A 25071-nucleotide genomic window follows, 5' to 3' on the forward strand; every position below is an offset into this window, starting at 1 on the left:
CAGAGGAAAAGGGGAAGGCAGAGAAAGAAGAAACATGAGAAATGTTTTGTCTCATTTCTACTGAATAAAAACCCTTCTGAGATTATGTTGTTACCAACAGCACTTCCTGCACACAAAATTGACAGTATTCAGTGAATATTATAAAATTAGGTTAGTTATCATCCATGTCTTTTACAGCATATGGTGTTAATGGATTTCAGAGGCTGATAAATGCCTTCATAGACTGGAAAGGCATGGGGAAAACATAAGAGTTGGAAAATTCAGTCTCTATATTTAAAAGAGGCCATCTGAACAGGCTTAGTTGCATTTTCCTGTCCATCACCTCATCATGGTCAATCTTTAATACTAATTTCAAAGGAATGATAAGGGGTGCATAGAAGAAGTCACACGCACATCTCTTAAAACAAAATTTATCTTTAATTTGTAAGTGTCAACAGCAGTACAAAAGATGGAGTGATGGTGAATAGATTAAGGGTAGAGAGGACAGTCTTGAGGTAAATGAGCATAAATAGGCAGTCTTATAGACACTCCCCTGAGGGGTCTAAACCCCTATCATGGCATATACTGCATCACCCAAGGATGACATGTTTAACATATCAGGAAAGCACCTTGTGCAAAAAAAAAAAAAAGAAATTAAAAAAATCCCTCCCACCCTAAACATGTAGGTAAGGTGCCAACGTACACCAGAACATACTGTATATGGACAGTGTCTTTCAATTTTGTCTTTTCCATTAATAACTGAGGCAGAGGAGGAGAAGACTCTTAAAAGTACCACTGAAAGATTATTTAATATTTAATTTACCTCACGTCAATACTGCACAACAAAATCCAAGAAGTCTGTTTATGCAATGAAGCAGAGCTAAGAATAACTATTCTCTTCTTTAATCTGAGAACAGATTTAATTTTTTTAAATCAGTATCCTTAGCAAACTTTTTTCTTTCTTTTTTTTTTTTACTGTGTCAAGAGGAGAGTGTGAGATGTGATGGCAACCTTTAAGTTCATTTAAAAACTTTACACTGGACTGTACAAGATTTTTTTTGATAAACTATTTACATTTTGAGACTTTAAAACATATTCAAAGCAGCAATAGACACTAGTTTATCCTCTAAACGCCCAAATAATTCCCGGCCATGGGCCCAGGTAGGTACCTGCATTGTATATAGAATTTCTACAAAGAAAACCTGCCCATGAAGTTAGCCAGTGGGTGTTCAACAAGCAGCCCTTGCCGTTAAGAACTGCACCCACAGTGTTGCTATAGGAATCAAAGCATAGTACCTCGACAAGAGAGTCTCAGTTGTCCCAACAGCTCTACACAAACTTTACAATTTGAAACAGCAGCTAGCATGTCAGTCCAGCATGTCAGTGAATTGTGCTGATTAAATTAACATAGAGTACAATCTCACAATATACATCACAAACAAATTACAATGTCAGGAAATAAGAGTTACAGTAAGATAAGTTATGTAGTAACAGCTTATAAGCTTGTCTTAATGTAATAAAAAAATTTTTACATGGGAAATACATAATGAATGAACATAAATGCTAAGCATTCTAGTTTGCTACAAGCTGAAGAAGAGTACAAGAAAAAAAAACATTGCTTTCTGGAAAGCAAAACACAAATGACAAAGGAAGACAAACGGAGAATGCACACTAGCAGGTCTGCAATGTGCAGCATACAAACAGTTAAATATTTGCACATTCCCCATACTCCAAGAGCACCAAGGACCTCACTTGTGGTTTTTAGAAAGCGGAAATTACAAAGCAAGCCATGTCACTAAGTTGCTTTATAGCTTTCATATTGCCATAAATACCAATTTGATAAGTTTTCCTTTAGCCCAGTTCATCCCACCCCTCCCCCTTTTTACCCAGCGTGTGAAATCTCAGAATACTTCTTTGTCACCATTTCCAACAAATCTGGTAGTTAAAAAAGGGCGTTGGATTAAAATGAAATGTTTTTGCATATAAATTTTTTTTTCTTCTGTTGCAGGAGATTGCAGTATATCAAAAATGTAGCTTGATCTGAGAAAAATCACAGATTTTAATGGGTTGTACCAAAAAAAAAGGGTTAGGAGAAGTTTTTTTAAAGGAAAAAGAGTTAAGTGTTTTGTAAAAGATCAAATGAGGTCACATAGTATTATTCTTTTAAAAGAACATGCTTAAGTGCCAACTTGAATCTTAAAAAAGCATGCAAAACACCACGGGGTCCAAGCCCATTTATTAACTTCTCATAAAATCTTGAAGAACTCTATCATACATCCTGCTGGCTGCATCTTCAGTGCAGTTGTTTGTACTGCATCCCTGGCTCAGCAAAGGTCACCCCGCTTAACGCCAACGCTTTAACTGGTCCTCATGACCACCACAGAAGGACTAATATGCTTAATAGTAAGCAGGTAGGTAAGTGTTTTGCTGGGGTCTTAAACTTGTACTATGTTTTGCTAGGAAATTGTTTTGAAATGCCATGCCTTTGATACGACCGAAAAAGAAAAGCAGAAAGGAGCTTGGAGAGATTGGATGGCATTGGGAGGAGGTTGTTCTGTATTTATTTCAAAGCAGGAACTGCCCACGGCTGACTGCTGTACACTTTGCACAGGGTATCATATTTATTGGGGCTAATGCTGCCTTTTGTTTGGCATTCCCATCCCGGAGCAATCCCATCTTTTGCCCTCCCCCTGCCTCACACTGCACCTGAGTACACTGATTTAGGAGCACACTGTGATCCTGTGAATTCTCAGCATGTGATTTCACAAACTTGGTGGTGATGCCCAAACATACAGGCAGACCAGAACTGGGCCAACTGGTCAGTTATTTCTCCGTGTAAACCTGAACCCTGAAAAGCAGTTCTGTTTCCATTATGACCTTTATCTTCCACTTTTATGAAATATGAAGCGAACTATTCTAGTTGGTATCAGACTGTTTTGGGAGTGTTTTTGTCTTGAAAATAGGTATTTTATAATTTTCCAAAAGAAAATACATTATATCTGTTAATTAAATAAACTGTCTGTTCACAGGGAAAATAGTATTACTGTATTTGTGCTCCTGAATGAAGTTGTTATTTGTTTCAGGCAGTTATTAAGGAGCCTCAAACACAAATGCTTAACAAGCAATTCCATGAATCCTCTTTGTGTATTGTGTGAACAATTTCCATTGGTATTATAGCCTAATATGACAATAACATGATTAAATAATATAAAACACAGAGATTGTATATTATTGAGTCCTGCCTGCATTGCAAGGGCCATTTCAGTCGTTATAATCTTTCCACAGATATGCTTTTGACTTCCAAATGCCATTCTTGTTAAAAAATAAAATATCATCAGTTTTACTTGGATTCAGAAGACTGTGTTTCCTACAAAACGTATCAGAAATTTGGCATGTTTAATGTATCAACTTTCTAAAGAAGAAGAAGAAAGTATTCCCTCCTTGTGGAATATGCTATTAAAAATCAGAGAGAGCACAAGTGAGGCATCTTGCTGTCCCAGCTACAGGTCCACAATACTGCACTCACACTGCGGGTGTAAATTCAGCATCTACATGAGGTACAGTGACTTGTCAGCATTTAATATGGACCAACATACACTGATATAGAACAAAAGTAAATACATAACTTATACTTCACTAAGTATCCATGAACAAAAAATAAAATTCTATTTCCTATGTTATATTTACACAATTTAAAAAAAATCTAAAATGAGATGGTAAATTCATCAAAAACTTTGTTTTGAGCTCCGATTAATAAAGTAAAAATATTGGGTTTTATCCTTATGATTGTCCTTCCTTGATTTCTACTGACATTTTAGAGCCAATGTCGGCTAATAAATAGAATAACATGCTTATAGGCACAATTCAGCTTCAAATGTGTTCCTCCCACTCCCCCAGCCAGTAAATGCAATTCTTACCAGCTGGCAATTCCTGAACAGCCAGTCATTTTTAAGAATGTGGCTTTAACATACAGAGCATCAGCAATGAGGCAGGGCTGGAGCTAAAACAAAGTGTTCATACATACATGTATTTTGCATAAATAAATGAAATAACAAGACATAAAAATGACTCAAATTCGGCAACTGTGAGGCAGGCCCACACGAGTCGAAACAGATGACTTTTGTTCATGTAGTTTTCGTACAACAGTTTCACATTAGTCAGAAGTGATAAAAAATACCATTTATATCCAGTGCTTATAACACTTACGAAACAACATCTGTGAGTGTGTGGTTTTTTTTGTACTACAAGCAAAATCAAGTTTCAGTCCTAAAGAACAGTCCTTTGTTCTCCACAAGCCTGCAGAATATTATTTTGGCATGGTCATAAAATGAAAAAAAATAAAAATTAACCAACTAATCTAAATGTTTGCCTTTGTGCAAAAAAATAATTACATAAAATGCAATGCTAGCAATACAACATTCTACCTATGCAACAAAACCAGAAAAAAAAAGAGAGCAAGAGAGAAAGAAAGTGACATGGGGGGAGGGAGAGATAATTCTAACTGGAGAATTATGTAAGACATTAATAAATAGTATTTTATTTTATTTTTGTTTTAGGAACTAATGATGTCCTCCCCCCAATCTGAGCTGAATGTATTAAAACCAGTTCAAATTCCCAAGCAATTATAAGAACAAAAAATCACTTTCTATCAGTACCTTAGCCAGCTTAAAGAGGACGCTCACCAGCTAATGACACAGCATATGCCTTTAAAGTCTTGGCTAGACCAGCTTATTGCTTATTAGACATGGACTCAGAACACATTTAAATAAATATTAAAAATATAGGTTTTTTGTTCCAAATCACAAAATGGTCAGAGAAATCTGACCACTGTGTTTCTATGCCATTATCTTCATAAATTGTCCTGTAAATTGAACAATCTTCTTTGTCTTGGGGGTAGTTCTCTCACATTGAAACACGATTACTACAGTGGCAAAAATGGCTGTTTCTGATCAAACAGGTAATAGTGGGGCTATGAGGAAAATGACTGCTCTTCCATAGAGCATCGTGTCATCGCAGCTCAGAATTTCTGCAAGACGGGATGCCAGCACAAGGATGGCCAGCACTAGCACCAGACTTCTTTTGGTGTCTGGGCCCAAAACAAAGCCTGTGCAGCTCTGTGGGAAGATGCCCATACACTTCAAGAGGAGCTGCTCTAGGCCCACTCATACCTCTCAGCCTGAGCCTGGATTTATCACTAATGTGCTGAAAACATCCAATTCAAAATAAAGGCTGTGGGAGTTGAGCACATTTATTCATCAGGCCTATTGGATCTGCATATACATACAGTGATATATTTGTGTACAGGCGTGGAGTATGAGGGAAAAAAATAAAGGCAATTTCTCCTCTGTCTTTGCAATTTAATAGATTTACAATCTTTGAATATCTTTCTCGTATATACCCCAGAATTTTCTCCAGCAGTTGCATTGTTTCTAGAAGTATTACAAATAGAAATTTTAATTTCTATAGCACCTATCCAAAGATCCCAAAGCACTTGACAAGCACTTGAAAAGTCACATTCCCACATGACTAATATTCAATAAATACTTTTGATGAACCATTTTCCCAGCTTTGCAATTAGACATTTGGGTAGCCTTCCCTCCCCCATTAAGAGTCTCACATATAAACCACTGCATAAATACTTAAGGTATCACACAGTTCCTTCAGGTGGCAACAGAAACATGATGTATGGAGCCATGATTCACTGCAGGATTCCTCAGGCCCTAAAAATTCATCACAGTGGACTCCAAATGCAATTTGGATTTAACATCTGCCCTTGCTGTCTAAGTATAGAGGTTTATAACTATAAACACTTTTTTAGGAATATTTGTACTCTATGTGCATATAAAAGTACTCACTTTATTTTGAATTACATATAGCAGTGTTTCTAAGTGCTCCTTGAACATACAATGTTAGAGGAACAACTGAATTTCTCATTCATAAAAGTTATGTTCATTTTAGTAGCAGGTGCACTTTTATTTTCATATACCTGTGTGATTTAGGGGAGGAGAAAGAAGGGGCTGTTAAAAATATCAGTAAGGAATTGGAAGTGTAATGCCACCAACTGTACTTTTAAAAATAAATATTAAGTATTTGGACCCTTGACATTCTGGAATGAATAAATTATTTAAGAGAAAATATGTTAAGACTGAATGCAAGGGTTAAAAGCAAAGGGATAGAGAATGTAATCAGAGGTGGCCTCACACTGTTAAGACAGGCCCGTCCATAGCTGGTGATCGCTCTTTTGTGCTTACTTAAAATTTCACACTAATGGCACATCAAGAGGCAAAAGCAGTTGGGCACATGCACTATGGCAACCATGTTCACTACTTAAGAGTATCCTGTCTCCAGATTCCTGAGTACTTCACCATATTCTGGAAAAAAATTAGGGTTTATATATAATTTTTTTAAGATGCCAAAGGATTGTCTAAGACTTTACAGTGTCTCCTTTAAGACTTTTTTTTTTTAAATGTTAAGATTCAAAAGTTATGAAAAGTTTGGCACATCAGAAGTTCAGCTATACATATGGAAAAAAAAAATGGAATTCAGAGACTATTTTTTTAAAGACGAGCTATGATGCACAGATGTGCACACTTGTGGACTTGTTCTGTTTCACAATATGAAATCTGCAGTTTTTGTTTTTTTAAAATAATCCAGAATAAAAACACATTCACAACCTGTAGGCTGGCACAGCATACCTGAGTGAGAATGTAAAACCCCCATCTAAAACAGTAACTTAAACCTTTATCAGCATCCAAACAGAAAAAGACAAAAGGTAAGACTTGTAAGACAGCTATTGATTCATATAAGTTTTCAAGTCCTGATGTCTGATATTTATGTCTTCATCTAAATTAAAAAAAAAAAAAACAAAAACCAAAACAAAACGAAAACAAAAAAAAACCAAGTTCATGAAAAATTAGGGAAACAATCTGTCTCACACGATAAGAAACATTTAAGACCATTCTGCTGATGTAACTGTAGGAGCCACACATGCATGCAGGCTCTTTAAGAACTTTTGTTCAAAAACAACCCCAAAAAAACCCCAAATGAGTCTGAGTACTTTAATTCTGTGAACACTCCTCAGTTGGCACTGACTGCCTCATGGGCTTCGTTTTCGCTACTATAGTCTGATTTGGGATCATCCTCATAGTCCTCGTACATTTCTATTTCATCCTCTCCATTTATCATTTCGTTTCCAGCGAGGCTTCCGCTGTCCGTCTTCATACCATAAGTGCTCTGGATGACGGGGATGCTGGGCTCAGGGCTGGCAGAGGTGCTCGAGCAATCCGATGTCATCTGAGGTGATGGCGTGGTAGTCGCCATGGTAATAGCACCAGGGTAGACAACTCCCGTTCCCGTGGTGATTGGAATCTGAGGCTGTTGTCTGGAAGGAAAAACAAGAGGGAATCGTGATTTCCTGTGTTTAGAAGGGGAAGACCTTCTGCAAGTCCAAACGAAAGAAAAGCAGATGGTTTCCTAGAAAGGCTGCGTGCATTCCTCCAGGGCTCACAGATTGGTGCTATATGGTATTGGTTCATCTCCTCTCCCCCTGAGGACAACTGAGGAGTAAAGTGTTTAGTAACTACCAGACATTGATTCTTTCATGTCTTTTATGTATTTATTTCAGCCATAATGTGAATTAGCATTTGGGTTTTTGAAGCAAAGTACTCAACAAGAAGAACAGATGTTCTTTTTCCTGTGGTACAGACAGTCTACAGAAATTCTGAAATTCATTGGGTCCTGAAGACCCAATGTCAGATGTGATTTATTGTGACAATGCAAATACATGGTAAAACTCAATTAAGGGTGCAATACTTCTACTTCTAACACACCTTACCTTCTAGTATCTAACTTTGCAAGATGTAATGCTGTCTTTTCTCATGTGTGTGATTTTAAGCATAGTGGAGCAATATCACACATAAACTAAATTCGACTTTTATCACTGCCAGCCAAGAAATTCAGCACAAGCTTTACTGTAAGCATGTACATAGCTGTACCAAGTGATGTGATGTCTCTTCTTACAGTAATATACATATATTCAAGTGACTCTGAGAAAAGGTCAGTTTGCTGAACCTGTTCTATGGTCAGGTCCTTATTGGCTACACATTAACTAAATCTACTTCTTACATTTGGGTTAATTAACTAATAAAGTACTTTCTATATTAAACTACTCATACAAATATTCTGATATTGTTCCTGGATCATTACCTTTAGTAAAGCTAAGAGAAAAAGAAGGGATATAACTTTTCTGAAGCCTAATTGGATAAGCCATTTAAAGAGTCATATATTTCAATGTATTCCCAACCTTCTTTAGAGCAATATTGACCCAGTGAACTATTACAGAATTTTAGCATGAGAAACAGTGTCAGATATGATTGAATAGTCTAATGAATCTGCAACTTCTTGATCACAGTGTCATTCTATACAAAATTCAAAAGGACATTTCATAAACCAACCTCTCAGACCAATTCTTAATAATTGGCTAAATAATACACAAAGTAATGTTAAGCTTATTTACAAGACCCTAAATGTTGAGTATTTGTTGTTCATTGATCAAACTCTAACTTTGATAAGTATCACAGTACAGAGTTACAGGGCAACTGAAGTCCTTCAAGTCTGGGAACTGAGACAGACAGTCAAATCATGAACACTCTGTGTAAGATAACACTAAAATAGCTTGTAGTACTGTCATTGCTGGTACTGCTAGCCTGACTCTTAAAGCCTCTGCACAGCTTGAGAAATTCAAACATCTGTTGTGTAAGTATGGTACACCTGGCTAGCAGCAAGCAAAAACATTGCAGTAATTCATTTGACACAGTCATTATACTCCTGTTTGCAAATGATGATTTGCAGATGATTTACAAACAGCTTGGGATTTTTCACTAAATTTTCACTTTTTAAATGGTCTGATAAATGTTCTGTGAAAACAATTTTCAGCCAATGTATTTGCTTGCAAGTGATTTTCTGCAAATATCTTTCAATACTTTATCCATAAAATTGAACACCTACCTCGCATGGGAACATTTCTGGTCTAGCATTGCATGTTGTCAAGAATATAAACTATTACTGCTAAAAAGCCACACATATCTCCTCCACAACTTTTAGATACAGAAAATGTTCATGTTAATGAATGTTTCCACAAAGCAAAGGAAAAAGAAACCCACATATGGTCAACAGAAAAATTCTACATAGTTGTGACCAGGCCATACATTCTAATCTGCCCATCTAACAACTGCTGGTACTAATCTTTTTCTGGTATTTCTTAGAATAAATAAATTCAGAAAAACAAAGCATTGCCAGTTGTTCATCAAAGAACACCATAATATTAATGCCAAAAGGCGCTTTGAGAAAAGTTTTCGCAACTGCTGTAACAGAAGTTGTAGAATATACTCAAAGAATGACTGAGTGCAAGACTCTCTTGTGTTATAAATGACATTATCAGAACACTAACAACCACCTCTACCCCTCCAACCCAAAAAAGTTTGCATTTTTTCAGAAACAAATTGCCTTTTTGACAAGCAGCAAGAACAATAAAAGTGTCTGTTTAAGTCAATGCTGTGAGATATCTTGATAAAATAATGGTTGTCAGCGTTAAGGCCTAAAGGACAGATTAAAAAATTCTGGCATTCTTTCAAACACTTATCAAATCAGCAAAACTCTTTTGTATATCCACATTCCAATGGGACTGGGTACACTTGTACCAAGTACCACCCATGTCAGAATATTAAGGGAGCTGATCATCTGAGCATAAAGAAGCCAGTTTTACAGATGTATTTTACTTGAGAACACATGAAACACATGGCAAACTATAGAATGAACCTAATAGTAAAAAACTTGATTGGTGTAACAGGGAAGTTAAAGGCTTACTGAGTTTGTCATTTATGAATGCAGTCTTTTTTTTTACATGTTAAACAAAAATCGGACGTGCTGTGCATGCCTGCTGCTGGCTGGGTAATAACTTTAAATTACCTATATCTCACCGTGGAACTGTAAACATGTGGTAACTGTACCACCTAATTGGAAAGGGTCTCAAATTGCTGCCCATTTGCTAGCAAAAATTTGGTAGCACTTACACATGGGCACCTACACACCCCCAGTAACTGGACACCTATCTCTTACTTAATACCTATTATTATTTAGAGCTGATCAGGTTGTCACTGTAAATTCTGCTCTAGTTGCTACATTTCATCCCAGAAAGCCTTATTTTAAGATATCACAAACTATATGGATGGCACATGTTTCTGGAGATAAGTGTTATCACTTCTTAAGCAACTAAATTCGGGGGGGGGGGGGGGGGGGGCGGGAATAAATTTAAAATTTATTTAAATTCCCACTACTGTCCCTGAAAGGAAGAATTTGGAGTTTCTAACCTATGGCTCTGGCCATTTAAAAGCATTTATATTAATGGTACAAAATTAAATTCCACACATTTAATCATTGTCTAGCTATAGTTTTGCCTATCATAGAACCTTGGAGTGGGGAGATAAAAATTTACTGCAGGCTACAGGTTACCATTCAGCTCAGTTGCACATCATTAAAGCAGGGATGTTTTCTGTCTGGTTAAGATTTCCAGAATCCAACATTAATCGTCTGATGTCTTCAGATCTGTGAGGAATGGTGGTGACACACGGCTACATACCCTGGCTTCAAACCACTCCTGTCTCCACCATCTCCTCTTTGACAAAGAAATCCTTATGTGGCCAATTACTAGATGTCACTCACCTCTGCTCTGCAAGGATTGTTAATCTGTCTGTCCACTCTGGGGCCAAAGATTTGGTTAGGTAAATATAAAAATGGAGATAACATGAACATTCGTAGATGAATTGACCTGCTCACAAGTTTGTGGCATTAATATTCTTAGGATTTTCCTGGAGAATGTTCCACTTTTGACTTTTGCAAAACTATCTAAACATTTAAATTGGCAAATTACCATTGTTTTCTGATCCCTTCCCAACCATATTTTCGACAGCTCTTTAAATGACTGAAATAAAAATTGATTGCATTAAGGAAAATGCTTATAAGCTATACACCCCTGAAACTTATATTCCCATATGGAATGAAATAACAGTAAATCTCACAAAAGCACCCATTGTGTACTTGCTTTAAGTTCAAGCTACAGGAGTATAATATTACAGCCTTATTCAAAACCGTAGTCTAGCAACATTCAGACTATGTGTGTACAGTAGTTATAAACACTATAAAGGCTTTATTCTAAACATCTTACACTGGTAAAACACCAAAAAAAAAAAGTTACCGCTTACATCATTTTTAGAGAAATGTATATAGCATATACTTGGATTTAGAGTGTATTATACTGTAAAAATGACTGAGAGACGGATTATTTTTGTAAGACAAACACCAAAAACAGATTCTTAACTTAAAATGTCTGAATTTATGGTTTATATATGATCCATTTGTTAGTTCACATTTATTTATGCATTACAAAAAACTACTATTGAAGATAAATTGTAAATCACTTGAAGTCTGTTTAGGGATTAACTTATGCTGAAGTTATCATTCATGACTTCCATTAATAATTTTACTATTAAAAATAACAGAATTATTTTAAAGACATAGCTGGCTTCAGATTCAGCTTCCACTAGATTGAAACCAGCAATTTTTTTAATATACTCTACATTAAGCATGAATTATTTCAGTATATTATCTGCCTCATTGGAACAAAATTCAGTCATGTAGGGATGCAACAGAAGGCCTCTGCACATTTTAAGTTCGACTCTGTTCTTTAAAATACTTGGCAGTTCCTAGATTTTTGTGCTAGTCTATCAAATATGTGACATTTATCTCAAAACATTAATTTCCTGTCCAATCTATTCCAAGAAATCTTCACTCTCTTTCAATTCTTTAGAAGCTTTTCTTCAAAAATCAGAACAGAACTTGGCCATTCATTAGCTTATTTCTCTATTTTTTTTTTAAAGTCTGGCTAGTTTCTGCATCTCACCAATGTTTATGAAAGAGCGCAGCTCACTGAAATAAGCAGTATGAGCTTTTTGCATCATAAAAGTTCAAGTAGTGTAAAACTCCATGTTTGTGGTGAGGGTATTTTTTTAGTTGTGCCCATAGTAAAATTATTCTGTTAGTCAGCAGCTCACCTAAGGGAATCTGATAGGAACTAGCCTTGACTGGATTGCCTAAGACATAAATGTGCATTTGGTATAAGAAAAATGCAAACGTAAATATGAAAAAATATAATTTTTCTTCCTTTTTACACTTTCCTCTAGCCACCTGTTTTGAATATTTATCTTACTCTTCACACATCTATTTATCTTTTCATTCTGTGACAATATTTTGTTGCCATTTTGACATACCCAGTCCCAACTTAATTGGTTTGTTCTTTTTAAAAAAAAAAAAAAAAGAAAAAACATCAGTACTTCAAGCAGCATGAAGCACTTGGCACATTTCATTGGAGTCTATTTTATACTTTTGTTCTCTATCTTGCAGTGAAATATTTACTGTAAACACAGGGTATATTCAATCTGAAAAACCACATTTGTCTCCTATTTCATTTTGAGAAGGAAACTCCGTCTCAACTCTCATGTCTACAGTTCTGAAGGATGATTTATGCTGTTCCATCAAAACAGTGGAAAAATGATGGGTGTGTGAGGTCAGTTAGGAAAACTGTTCCAGCTGATGTTTTATGTGATATTTACATTAAACACAGGGAAGAGTAAGTTTAAGAAGTTAATGGGCTCAGTTACTGTGTTTCACTTAGTTATAATCTGATTTAGATTAAATGTTGCTTTTTATTACTCAATGAACTATTCTTCTGAGACAAATGATTCTATGTTTTATGGTTTAGTTCAAAAAAGCCATTAGTCTGTTTTTTTCACTAATTGTGCTTGGTGTCTTCCAAAAATTTTGTTTTAAATTTTTCTTTAGGGAAAGGGGAAATTTGGGGCAACAGTGGGAAGTCACAGAAATGCATAACATAATTTTCTAAAATCCCAGCCTGTGATTCCTCAGTACCAAACTCTATATTCACACTGAATGGCAAGGTAGATCTCATTTCACCTTTATTGAATGCATTCATTAGATTTCACACTCCCTTTTTCATCACTTGCATAACTAAAAGTCATTGTTTTCAGTAAAGTCCACTGCACCATTGTGTAAGTGCACAAAGGTAATTTACTCTTACTTCAAACTTCTTCAACGTGAATAGATCATGGTGAAGGGAAAGTATACATAGGAATTAGAACAAATACTTTCAAGAAAATGATGACCATCTTCATGGTCTTTGTGATCACACTCTTTGATCTATGAGGAAGATGTCACATTCGAACTACACCAGTAGTTCAACTTTGAATAGTTTCCTATATATATATATATATTTGTAATAGAAATATCACTCTTTAAGTAGGCGATTTTAGAACTTTCTTAAATCCATCCTCCATATTCACCTCCTTATTTAGCCACCACTAATAATGTGTAAAATGCTACTGTTTAATATTGTTTTGAATTAGCAAACAATTCTCAAAGCATTCAGACTGCTGTTTTGGCATTTCTTTTGCATTTCTTGATGTGATTTGGTCTGTTAATCTGCTTTGGAAGACGTAAACTAAAATTTCATTACCTCAATCTGAATATAATTTGTGATGTGCTGTATAAATTCAGATTTCTATTTAGAGTTCTATGTGCAATTTTGGTGGAAGCCTATTAGTAAATAATTTCCCTTAGACTGAAGAATAAAAAACAATGTCATAACTATAGACTGGAAGGCTATTTCAAGATACCAAAACCACTTCTATTTACTGATTGAAGAAAGAGCCCACATTGTTGCAGGCTGTACCACAAAATAATTGACTGCAACAGGAGTTCTGCATCCCAAGCCAAAAATGAGGGCACATAATCAACGTCAAGGTCAATTATCTGGTAGTGAAGTACCCAACAAAAGGAGACTATTGTGATTAGAGAAATAAGCAGAACATTGTGAATTTGGAAAGGCTGGCACTGGAGATAGCTTTTAGACTCTTTGTAAATCACCAGAAACATTGTGTTAGAGCACTAAGCATCACAGATTAATTCATAAAAAAATGGCAGAGAGAAATCAGTTATGGTGCAGTTGTTTCACTGGACTTCTGTTATCTTTAGCCTGTAGATCTTTCATACAGCTTCTTTCTTTGCTGAACGCTAGAGGAAATATCCCTAAAAACACACACAATGTTTTTAAAACTGTGCCAGGATTTTTTTGAGCCATATATTCTGTGTTGTACATCTACCTGGTCTATCTATGCACTACTTGAAAGAGTGTTCCTAAAACTCATTTTTTAAAACATTTTTTTCACAGTTCTATATACAGCAAGTTTCCTAATAGCTTCATGCTATGGTATCTTACATTCATGTGTATTCCTAATGCAACTGCTATTACTCCTCTCCCTTTTCCCCCTCCCCTGACTCCTTATTCTACACTGGAATAATCTTTTGTGTTTTTCTCTTTGTTCTTTTCTTAATTTAGGAAATGATCCTGGAGTCATTACTAACCCAGAATGGATTATCTTACCAATAACTCACAAAAAACATGATTCAAACCTTTCAGGCTAATGAGAAACAACTTCTTTTGACTTTAAAGAATTCCGCAATCAGTTTCACAATCAGCATTCAGTGGCAAGCTGATAGCTCCATATTCCATCTTATGTTTTTAATAAGATTTTACTGGTTCAAATCCTTACCTTCTAAATAACATTAGTCAGTGACTTAAACAGATAAGTCTATTTGGTTTCAAACAGCACGCTCTGTCTTTGAAAACAATTACAACAATTGTACTCACCCTACAGTAAAAAACTGCCTCATCTCCTGTCTTCGAGACCTCATCAGTTGTTTGTATTCACCAATACGCAGTTTCTTGCCATCAACAATGCAGGTACGTTTTGGTCGAGGTTTGTATTTGTAATTAGGATACTTTTCTAGGTGGATTTTACTTAGCCGTGCCTGCTCTTCATAATAAGGTTGTTTCTCTTGATTTGACATGGACTTCCAGCGAGACCCTGTTAACACGAAATACTTGTGAGTGCTCAAGTAAAGCAAGTTTGGCTTTACACATACACATTTCAACATGCCTTTTCATCATAATAAATTTTAATTAAGTTAATTGAATAAACTGATTTAGATTTACATCAGTCTTCACACATTTTGGCTTTCACAACCTGAGACACCTTAAAAGAACCTCGACTTTCAGATATTGCTGCAGACCTAACATATGTAAATCTCCATTAAATAGGTTCACTAAAAATCAATAGTTAAGTCTCAAAATCTCAGCCTTGTTCTGCAAAATAGACTATTTAATTTTTTACAATATGAGCATTAATCTGTGAATAATTCCATACCTCTGTAATACCACGTACAGTACGATGGTTAAGGAAGGTCTACAGCCATCCTTTTACTGTTAAAAGCCTAACACATTGCCTAGGGATACATGCTTCTTTGATATTTTTATGAGAATTTGGTTTATACACTCCTGCTAAGAGATATTAATATCTTGCTATGTAGCAGGAAAAAGGTATCAAACCTTATAGACTCAGCAAAACTATGAACAATCCCTTGCTGTCTGAGTGTCCTAAATTTACTAATCTTCTGACATAAGCCTGGCATAATATTGACACCTTACAACATTTTAAATCCTATTATGCATATTACCTTCCAGCCAGATGTAATGAATACACAGAATTGGATTGAGAAAGTTACATTTCAAAAACTTACATTAAAAAGATTAAAAGTAAAACAGAAAGAACATTGTAATTATATACACCACTTCAGGTACTGTAAACTCTCATTGAAAGCTGCACCAATAAAAAAGTTAAAAAATTAACACAGAGTACACAGGAAAAGAGAAAAGTATTCAGATCTCTTGTATTGTTTATAAGGAGCTATCTAAACACTTGAATAGAGATGGGATATTTTTTTACAGGGAAGAAGAAATGCAGAAAATAGCTTTTTGGTGTCTTTTAGATGAATAAAACGATTACAGCTGTGGTAAACGTGGGTGGAAGCTATTCTTTTACCAACATTTTTCATACATCAACAAATGGAAAAGTTGTATAAATATTATCCGTAGCCAGCAATACCCTGTGTCAGTTCTAATGTTTCAGTTTCTTTTCTCATTGTCCTGGAAAAGTTGCACAGATATTATATGGACATAGACTTATTTGTGGCAGAGCAGATACTGACAGGTTAATTCCATGGTTAACAAACACTCAGTTGCTGGCACTTCTGAAATATTTATGCTGGAAGTTTACATTTTAATGAATACAGTTACTATGCTCCTAATAGTTTTTTTCACAGAATGCACACAAATAATATAGATTCCCTACAGCTGCCAACACTGAAACAGTGAAGGTTTTATACACAACTGAAAGGCTATTCATATAACTTACTTATATGGCAGACAAAAATATGAGAACTACTAAGTTAGATTTTGGAAGTTTTAGGACAAAGTAACATTTATTTGTATGTATTCTTGCCTCTGATTGAACTAAAATGAAACAAACTTTGGTAAGAATGTATTTGAACTAAGAGTTTACAATATAATGATTACAGAGGAAACCTGATTTTTACTTTTATTTATTACGAGTTACATTTGGAATCTGTCTTCCACTTCAAAGACTCAGAAAGCAAATATAGGTTTTAACATTTCACCACTCATTCTCACGTATGTTTCTAATTCTCTTGAGGTGTCTTAAAAAGCAAATCAAAATTTCTCAAAAAGGAGTCCATTTATTTGCGCAGTGGCAAAATATAATCCATGTTATATTCCTCAAATGTACCAATCTATACAATTTAAATATTAACTATGGTGTCTTTTACCTAAGCAGCATATTAATTGCATGATTCTAGTGTTTAGCTTTTTGAACATTGCAACACTTTTGAACCAAACAGCATTTTGCATGTGGGAAGGTATGCATGTACAGTTCTTTTGAACTGTGCCAGATTTCTTTCTTTGACACTGCACTGTCTGACAAAAACCTTCTATTTTGATTTTGTACTTTATTAATTTTTTCCCACTATTTATTCTAGCAAGTACCATTTTGCATTCAGATGATTAGGAGTTCAGATGCATTCTAAAGGGATCTTGAAATTAAACCCTTTATCGGGATACAGTTTTGCAACAGATTTCACAAAATGTTCCTTTTGTTTTAAAGCATGTTGTGACTGCTGTTGAGAATGAAAAGCATTAGGGAAGGGGCAGAAAGGCAAAGGGAAGGGAATTAAAATGAACACAACCCATGAGTGTTCATTTCTATAGGTTTCTGTAATTCCAATTTCAGTGAACAAATACATATGTCCTAAAATTAGAGAAGTTCATATAGGACAGTTTGGATTGGAAGGTCAGGGACACCTTTCACTAGACCAGATTGCTGAAAGCACCATCCAGCCTGTCCTTGAACACTCCCAGGGATGGGAAATCCACAACCTCTCTGGAAAACCTGTCCCAGTGCCTCACCACCTCCATAACAAAGAATTTCTTCCTAATATCTAATCTAAACTTGCCCTCTTTCAATTCGAAGCCATTCCCCCATGTCCTGTCACTTGTAAGTTGCATTTCCAAATGTAGCTAGCCTGTGTCACCAGTACAAATAATCTCAGCTTTCCCCAGCTCCCAGAATCCCTAACCCCTGCCAACTGCCACTGCTACAGCAGAGCCCTCAGAGCGTCCCTCAGTTTTGGTTCAGTCACCGTCATGACTCGTTGCCCACCGCCTTGCACTTACCTAGGATTTTGCTGATGTTGGAGTTGTGCATGTCGGGGAAGGCCTGGAGGATTTTCCGGCGCTCGTCCTTGGCCCAGACCATGAAGGCGTTCATCGGCCGCTTGATGTGGGGCTCACTGCTGGCGCGGCCCCGCGAGTCCCGGTAGACCCGGGCTTCAGCCACCGTGGCACCTCCTGTTGGCCAACAATAATACTGCTGTAGTTTAGCGGCAGAGCCATTCACTGCTTTACTCCCTGTAACGTCAGGGCAGGAAGAAACAAGATGGATGCAAAACATTATTATGTGGATTATGCAAGTGCTTTCAGTGCTCTGGTTATTTTAGCCCCTTTCTCTCTCTCCCTCTTTGCTGCCAGATTTATGAGAGAGACAGGCAGAGAAAGACAGGCTGAAGAGTGGTTTCAGTGTAACGGGTCAGGCTCGCCCATCTGAGATGACCCAACATCAGAGTGAGGAATTAAATCACACTGGTAGTTCTCCAGTTAAGATATGGAGATTTGATAAAGACTTTAACATAAGATACACACTCTGAATGCTCAACAAAACTCAAATAAAAGTTATACTTGAGAATCTCAATTGATGTCAACCTGTTCACACAAGCCATTTGCAATGACTTTGCTGCTTCAGCAGTGAAGTACATACCAAACATTTCACAAAATAAATTATATAGTACACCAGGTACATGCTGCTAGTTGTATGGATCTGATTATATCTAGAGCTGAACATTTTAAAGTTGCATCTGCCTTGGTTGAATTTTAGATGTGCCTTGGAGCATTTGATCACATATATGTAATAAAACCCTCTGCCTCCAACAACAGGTACATGCACAGCATCCTGGAGCTTCCAGAGTGGGAGGCAAGCACTCCAGCTCCAAGCATGCTGTGCTTTTATGTGTCTTTAATCTGCCATCAATTCAACTTGTACATGCCAATCTTAACTGGTTTTTTGAATGCATCCAGAGCTGTTTCTTGACCACAAACAGCAAAGCTTCATGGGGGTTTGGAGTTCACAGAGCTGAATGTGAAGTATAGAACCACTTAACACAGAAGAAACAGATAACCAAGGCATGCTTTTACAGGAAAAAAAACTTGTGCAATTGTGATGATAACATATGATTTTAGAGTTATACCTTAGCTATAAAAAAAGGTGAAAAGTGTTTACGATGAGAGCGTGACATACTTAGTCTTAGACCTCATCAAACCGTTCATACAATCCAATACTTTGAAAAAGCAAGATACATTACAAGAAATTAGGACAGCAATAGGCCTCCTTTTTTTTTGTACACTATTACAACTCCCAACTCAAATTTATCTGCTAAATAATACAAGGTTAATTCTTTACACTAGGTAAAACACTGTAGTTTTGCTGATTCTGGTGACTGACTCACAGGCTTTTAGTTGTGTAAAAATTAATTTTTTAATTCAGAGTAAAAACATTATATACGTATGTATACCTTTTTAAAAATTCTATATAGGCGATGTATCTACATGAAAAAAGGTCCTAAATTAGAGGATGCATAACTAATACACTACCTGTTTGCCACCAGGTCCACAGTACATTAATTTCATTTAAAACGCACTGACCATACAGGATAAATTGATTTTGTTTTATATGGTGTTGACAGCCATGTTTATTGTGCAGTGAAATGTAGTGTAGTTTCAAGCTGACTATATCCATTAACACAGGGCAATATGCTGACTACTGGGCCAGATGAAGACATACATTACCCTGAGAGCAAAAAACTCATTCTCATACAGCAGTGTCTTCTCCTGAGGATCACCCTGGTAATTTATGATGCCTCTGATGCCATTACTTTACAACTGACACCAATTTGGCAATTTGTATAACTACCTGCATGCACATAAAAGAAGACACGTTTCTGGCAAATGTGAGATGCAAAACTATTTTAATACTATTCTAAGTAGCATGCTACAGGTGTTCTGCATTTACAGGAGGCTGCAGTCAGCTTTTTATTGAAAAAAGGAGAAGTTTTGCTGAGCAACCTGCAGGTAGGACCAATTTAAGGGTATGAGTGGTTCATGAGTTGTCAGAAGGCTTGGATCACAAGCATATCAAAGATACCATCTTTTGAGAGAGGATATATATTGTGAAACTTAAGTAAGTTACAAACATAGTAAGTCAACACTGAAATATTTATTGATACAATATGAGTTATATAATTTGAGAAATGTCAAATATATCATGTAACGGTTGTCCTATCTTTCAAAATAATACTATAAAAATGTGTTACTAGTATGTGGGCAATTAGGAAGTTGGTGACAAAAAAAATATAAATTATTATTCATGCAAAAGTTGTCATTTGTTATTCAACTACTCTGCTCACAGCAAAGGAAAGAAGACATATTTGAATCCATATGATGTTTTTCCACCTTTTACTTTCCCAAAGGTCCTTATTCATTATGGCTACATAGGAGTTTGTCTTTAGCCCTTTCTAACACAATTTTGGCCTGACTTTTAAGTCCTAATGCAGGCAAAGAGTAGTTTTACTGGGATAAAGATTATAGGTGGCTTTTTAATACAGATATAATTTAGATAGAATGAAAACAAACGAACAAAAACATGGTGGGGAGAAGAAAAAAAACCCACCATAAATTACCTGTTTTCAGAGAAAGGTTATGTTAGAAAACAATTCATAATTGGAGTGATAAATTACAACCATCCCCAGAAGGTCAAGAAACTCTGGCTGCATCTGCTTTAAGTCCATACTTGAAGAACTTGAAAAAGCAGCCAAAGAGCTGATGTTCTTTGTGCTTGATCACTGGGGGAATATTTAGCAGTTGACCTATAGGCCATCACAAAAGCATTTGCAAAATTAATTTCTGCAAATAACTAAAGTAATATAATCTCCAATCCATCTTCTAACAGTCTCAAAACTACAGAATTATATTCAGCATATATAAAACATTACAATAAAATAATTCACGTAGGGGAGCCAGAAAGTCTCAGTACCTTTTTAGCTTAGAAATCAGGTGCTAATGATACAAATACACATAGACTCAGTGAGGTCTTACAAGTTGAAACATGTAAGAACAAGCTTTCAAATTGGTTGTTCTCAGGTACTTCATCCTGTCAATCAGATAGTTTGACAGTATTGTGCCCTATATAAACAATTTCAACATATTTAACAAAGTATGGGGGTTTTCCCTATATTTATTACTGACAGAGGCTGAAAGAGACCTCTGAAATTTTAAAAGTAAATATATATATAACTGCAAAGAAGTAGATGTCTTTCTGAAAATATTTTCAGGAAAGTCTAATAAATAATAAACAAAAAATAACAGATAAAATGGAAAAGTACTACCAGAGAAGGGTGAGATGAGAGGAGGAAGTTGGTAATTGTCTCTCTATCTGCTAGTTACTGTTCACAGCACAATCACAGGGGGAGGGATTTCCAGAATTAAGAGCTTGGTCAGAATTTATACTTATTGCAAAAGCAGTACAGGTTGGCTGCCCTAGTGGCTTAGTTGGCAAAGTCTATACTTTGGCCTAAAGATTGGGGCTGTTCTCAAAGTGACACTTTTAGCTTCTGAACATGTGCAGTGCCTCACTTCCTACATCCTTTGCATTTGCTCAACTTGTCATGACTTTAATGATTTACAACTAAAGGCAGATTAAAGGAGAATGATCACTTTTTGTGGATATATGGCAGGCAACTCCTTTGTCAAAGCTGAATTCCAGACTACTCTTTAGGGGCAATATTGAGAACATCAAAGAATAAATCTAAAAATGTTACGGCTTCGTGAAAATAATTTGAAAAAATATTTTTGTTCCTAAAGAGACTGCTCTCTAATCAGATAACATTAGAAAGATAAAAGAGTCTGATCATCAACAGGAAAGATAAATATTTTCATATAAAGTAAATATTAAGAAACATACAATGTTACGTTGCTTATTTATTTATTCCTGCCTTTATCTGACTTTTTAACATTTAATAATGAAAAGAATCTTAGGACTGTGCCTAAAATGCCTATCTCTTAGCATATTTCCTGAAATCCTGGCCAAATTAGGGTTAATCCTACTGTCTTTAACAAGATGCTGTTTTACTTTCCATTTTAAACATCATCTACAACAAAACCTCAGACTGGGCTTTTGCATGTTACCAGAACAGAAACAATAAAAAACGTGATAGAATGGAGGAAAAAAAAGGGTGAGAAAAAAAGATGAGGAAAAAAGAGAAAAGAAGTGGCAGCAAAAAGAGATTTTTATCGGTGACACTGTTATCCCTTAATTACTCTTCACTCTATGGCCATTGATTCATGTTTAAAGTGATACGTTTCTTTTGACTCCCCCCAGATAATGAATCTGCCTATCTACAGAGCATACTGCAGATCATCTCCCATGGACACATACCAAGATAGGATACACAGAAATAAAGACAATCTTTCTAGGTTCCTAGTGTAAAAATGACTGGTTAGTAGTAAAGCTCCTATCATCAGTTATTCATTAAGCTGAAGTGACATATTTGCGTACTTTGGAAAATACTGATGCGACCTCCATACTATCTGGCCCTGTCTGTGGTAATACAACTAGCACTGCTAGCAGCTTGCATTGCAGAGACTAGAACCCAATAAACATGCAAACAGGAACCACTCTTTTATTGCAAGAGATGGGTTACTCATAAACATGGAAATGCCATAAGAAGAGGGAGCATGAAAAACCAGCTTGGCAGTCCCCTGTCCTGTTCTTAACCTGTGCACAGACAGATGCAGCCTTTGGGAAAAATACAGCAATATTTAAAAGTTCAATTTAGAGAAAGTTCCAAAAATTACTACTAATAATGCTTCACTGTAATCAGACGTAGCAGTTACAGTGTAACATTTATCTGTTTTGCCCTTTGCCTGACTCTTACTTCTTCATCCCCAACCACATTCAGACTTTCTCATTCTTTATTATTAGCAAGACAGGCAATATAAATGAGCACCCCATGAACCATTGTCAGTGATGTCTTATTATCACTGGCAAAATACCCACCTGGAAACATGACTAGGTTTGGGACAGGGGTGCCTGTGGTCACACAGTAACACAAATGTGAAATTCCTTTTATTCTAAATGCTAAACAAATATTATTCAGTTGAATTTGAGCACCGAACATTTCTTACAGGCTGCATGTCAGTGAATGAAAGGGGAGAAAAACTGAGAAAGCCACGAGCAACTAATGAAATACTAGAATATTTAAACGGCCACTAAATTTTCACCTGCAAGGGTTCTGAAATGTGCTAAGTAAATACTAAAGGGTGGGAATATACTGTAGCACAAGTTAGCTACAACCACTTGGTTATGATAAGACTTCTATTTTTCCTGTTAAGAGACTCCATTCTCTTTAAAACATCAACAAGAAGAACCAAATGGGAATTCCCTAAGGTCAGCTCTGAGGAAACATAAACCTCTAATTCAATAACTCCGCTACTGCACTGAAAAAGGCCTTATTATTGCAACATCCATATGGAGTCAATTGGACATTAATGACTAATCAATCCCTCCCCTTTCTATTCTACTTATAGTGTCACAAGCCATGTTTAGATTAGCCCATTTCCTGCTTAGGATCGCTCAAGATGTCTTTTGTTCTTTCAGGGCTGGCCTGATGGAGGCAGCTTAAACAAACACACTACCCAAGTGGTGCAGGAGTTATAAACTGCCATATGTGAATGAACAAAGGGGCCATACTAAAGCCTTTTGTGGTATTTGTTAATGTTTTTCATCTGAGTTTAAAAAGACCTAATGACTTTGTGGTGAGCTGATGCATGTGGCTCGTGGCTTTGCAAAATGAAGGAAATTCTAGCCAGTTATATATCAGCATATATTTTCCAAAGTGCCTTGTTTTCAGTTTTGGTGGCAGCGAGTTTACTTTTTTTAGTACATTTGTTTTACATATGCAAGCAAAATTCTTAATCTCAATTAAAACACAGCACTGTTTTTCACAGCCACCCTCATAACCTGTATATATATCCTTCCCCCTTTGAAAATCTAAAGCTAAAATTAATAGTGAAATATCTTCTGAGTGGGAAATCAAAGCAACTGTTCTCAGCTCCACCAGTGGTAGCAGTTCACTCAGCAGCATTTAAAGCTGAATTGTTAGTTGGGCCATACTAAATACTGAAACAATACTTCTAAATAAGCTACTAGCACATCCATGCTCCACAGCCAGCCATTCCCAAATCTGTATTACTTAAATAAATTAAAACTGCTAAATGCAGCTACTTGCTTGATGGCTTAAACAAACAGTTTAGATTTCTTGACCACATTTTATGGCAAAACTAACCCTCATGGAAATTTGGCATGGAATGCAGCTAAAACAATACAATAATGCTTTAAATAACATGGAATATTAACTGAATTAATTAGTGCTTAAGGCCTGACTTAAGCTCTTTGTGGCTGACACAGTCGCACATGTGCTCTAACATAAGAGCATAAGAAGTTACTCTGTGAAGACCCATGAAACATCCATATAGAAACTGGGATGAAGAAACACTCTCTTCCATAAATTTGGGGAGGTGTTTAAGTGTCATCAGATATTTCAATCATGTGCCACTTGTAGACTTCAAGACCCTTCACAGATAATTAATTAAATGCTAACAACCCCATTCTGACATAGATATTATTGATAGAAAAGAAATGTGAAACATATTTAAGTTGAAAGTTACTCAGCCTAAGTTATCATGCCAGAAGAGAGGGATTGCCAATCAACATTCCCACAAACAGTACGGTTGTTTCCCTTTCATATTTTATTTCATACTCAACTGAGGAAAATAGAGGCCCACAGAAAGGAAACTATGGACAAAACAGCCAAGCCCAAGAGAAATAATTGTAATAATCATTGTTAGGTATCTGACAAGATCTATTTCTTTTATTTTATTTTTCAGAAAAACTGCTGTTCTAACAGCTAAGAAATTATTGTTATTATACTAATCATATTCAAAGTCCAAATAATAAAAAGAGGGATGCGTGAATCTATTTAACATAAAAATGTTTCCATAAAAGTAACAACTTGACTGCCAGTAGAGCTGTTACTCACATAATTTCAAATTTCTCATGACATGAGTGTCACCTAGAACATTCAGAACATCTAGATACTGATTTAATACACAGGAATTGATTCTTCAGCCTTTAGTCATCCCTAACAGTTTTTTGTTGAAAGAAATCCTGCCTGAACAAGGGCCATAGGACATTATCCATTCATATTTCAGTCAATGCTTTGTTAGTTGGTTTTTTTTTAAGATGGAGAAATGACAGACAGGAATTCAGCGCAGAGAAAGAAGGCAGTCTGGTTTCATATTTGATGGATGTGTTGTCCAAGGTGTGACTGAACACTGTTCTTTGCTTGCTCACATGTTTTTTAGCAACACAATGAATTTTAGAA

At 36.0% G+C, this 25071-nt stretch overlaps 1 protein-coding gene across 14 annotated transcripts in view; it reads right to left on the minus strand.

The window, feature by feature from the left end:
- Window positions 1-396: 396 nt before the first annotated feature.
- The window catches only part of SOX6 (SRY-box transcription factor 6), a 375013-nt gene continuing 350338 nt past the window's right edge, over window positions 397-25071 (minus strand). For 12 of the 14 annotated variants that reach the window (XM_032690278.1, XM_032690277.1, XM_032690280.1 and 9 more), the window contains 3 exons: window positions 17696-17929; window positions 14759-14975; window positions 397-7360 (listed from right to left, as the gene is read on the minus strand). In XM_032690278.1, coding sequence (XP_032546169.1) covers window positions 7057-7360; window positions 14759-14975; window positions 17696-17929 — 755 coding nt within the window. In that variant the 3' untranslated portion in view covers window positions 397-7056. The remainder of the gene's footprint in view (window positions 7361-14758; window positions 14976-17695; window positions 17930-25071) is intronic. The other 2 variants (XM_032690284.1, XM_032690274.1) reach the window with 1 other exon arrangement.

This window comes from Chiroxiphia lanceolata, chromosome 6, assembly GCF_009829145.1.
Source record: "Chiroxiphia lanceolata isolate bChiLan1 chromosome 6, bChiLan1.pri, whole genome shotgun sequence".
NCBI classification, from domain to species: domain Eukaryota; kingdom Metazoa; phylum Chordata; class Aves; order Passeriformes; family Pipridae; genus Chiroxiphia; species Chiroxiphia lanceolata.